At 63.3% G+C, this 792-nt stretch overlaps 1 protein-coding gene across 1 annotated transcript in view; it reads right to left on the reverse strand.

The window, feature by feature from the left end:
* LOC104520652 (RRP12-like protein) overlaps positions 1–792 on the reverse strand; it is a gene marked incomplete at both ends in the record, with an annotated part of 4,399 nt that overhangs the window by 590 nt on the left and 3,017 nt on the right. The window contains 3 exons of the mRNA XM_010162397.1: positions 42–139; positions 303–414; positions 496–587. Of these exons, the coding sequence (XP_010160699.1) occupies positions 42–139; positions 303–414; positions 496–587 (302 nt within the window). The remainder of the gene's footprint in view (positions 1–41; positions 140–302; positions 415–495; positions 588–792) is intronic.

Genomic DNA, 792 nt, shown 5'->3' on the forward strand with positions numbered 1-792 from the left:
TCAGCCAGACCCACAGACTCTCCCACACCACCGCTCCTCACCTGAACATCTTGCACAGGTAGGCAGCAGGGGACGGGGCAGATGCAGAGACAGTGCCCAGGTTCTCCATGTGAGGAGCGACGCACTCACTCAGGAGGGTCTGCAAGGGCAAACAGGGAAGATGGGACAGCAGTGGACCATGGATCGCCCAGCCTGGCAGGCACAGAGGGGCACACCACTCCCTGGCAAGCCCCAAACCCCTTGGCAGAGCCCCCCATGAGGCCCAGGGCAGCCAAGCAGGGAGAGGCGCCCACGTGCAGTACCTCCAGAGTCTGGGCTGCTGCTGTCACCACCTGGGAGTGAGGGGACAGGAAGCAGTTCATGGTGGCAGAGAAGAGCCGGGGCAGGTGAGCCCAGCACAGGTCCTTCTGCAGCCTGCCAAAGAGAGACCATGTGGGTGAGAGACCAAGCAGCCACTTCTCTCTCCCCCCACCTAGCCGTGGCCCCTGCCCGCACCTGCCCAGGTTGACATGCGCCCGTTCCATGGTGGACAGCCAGGTCAGCAGTGGCTGCAGGTCACTTGTGCTGGGCACGTAGTCGTAGAGGGCCTGGGGAAGCAGAGGGTGGGTGGGTGCTGACGCCGTCACCAGCTGCAAAGGACACCATGTCAGGAGGGGCAGCTCTGCTTTGCACCCACTGTCCCCCTACCCCAAAGCAGGCTCTGCCCCAGAAAGCCCAGCACTGCTGCATCTGTGTCCCATCTTCATCCTCCTTCTTCCACAGCAGGCAGGCCAGTGAGCATCAGCTGCCCCA

Source organism: Antrostomus carolinensis, unplaced genomic scaffold (genome assembly GCF_000700745.2).
Source record: "Antrostomus carolinensis isolate BGI_N321 unplaced genomic scaffold, ASM70074v2 scaffold38362, whole genome shotgun sequence".
NCBI lineage: Eukaryota > Metazoa > Chordata > Aves > Caprimulgiformes > Caprimulgidae > Antrostomus > Antrostomus carolinensis.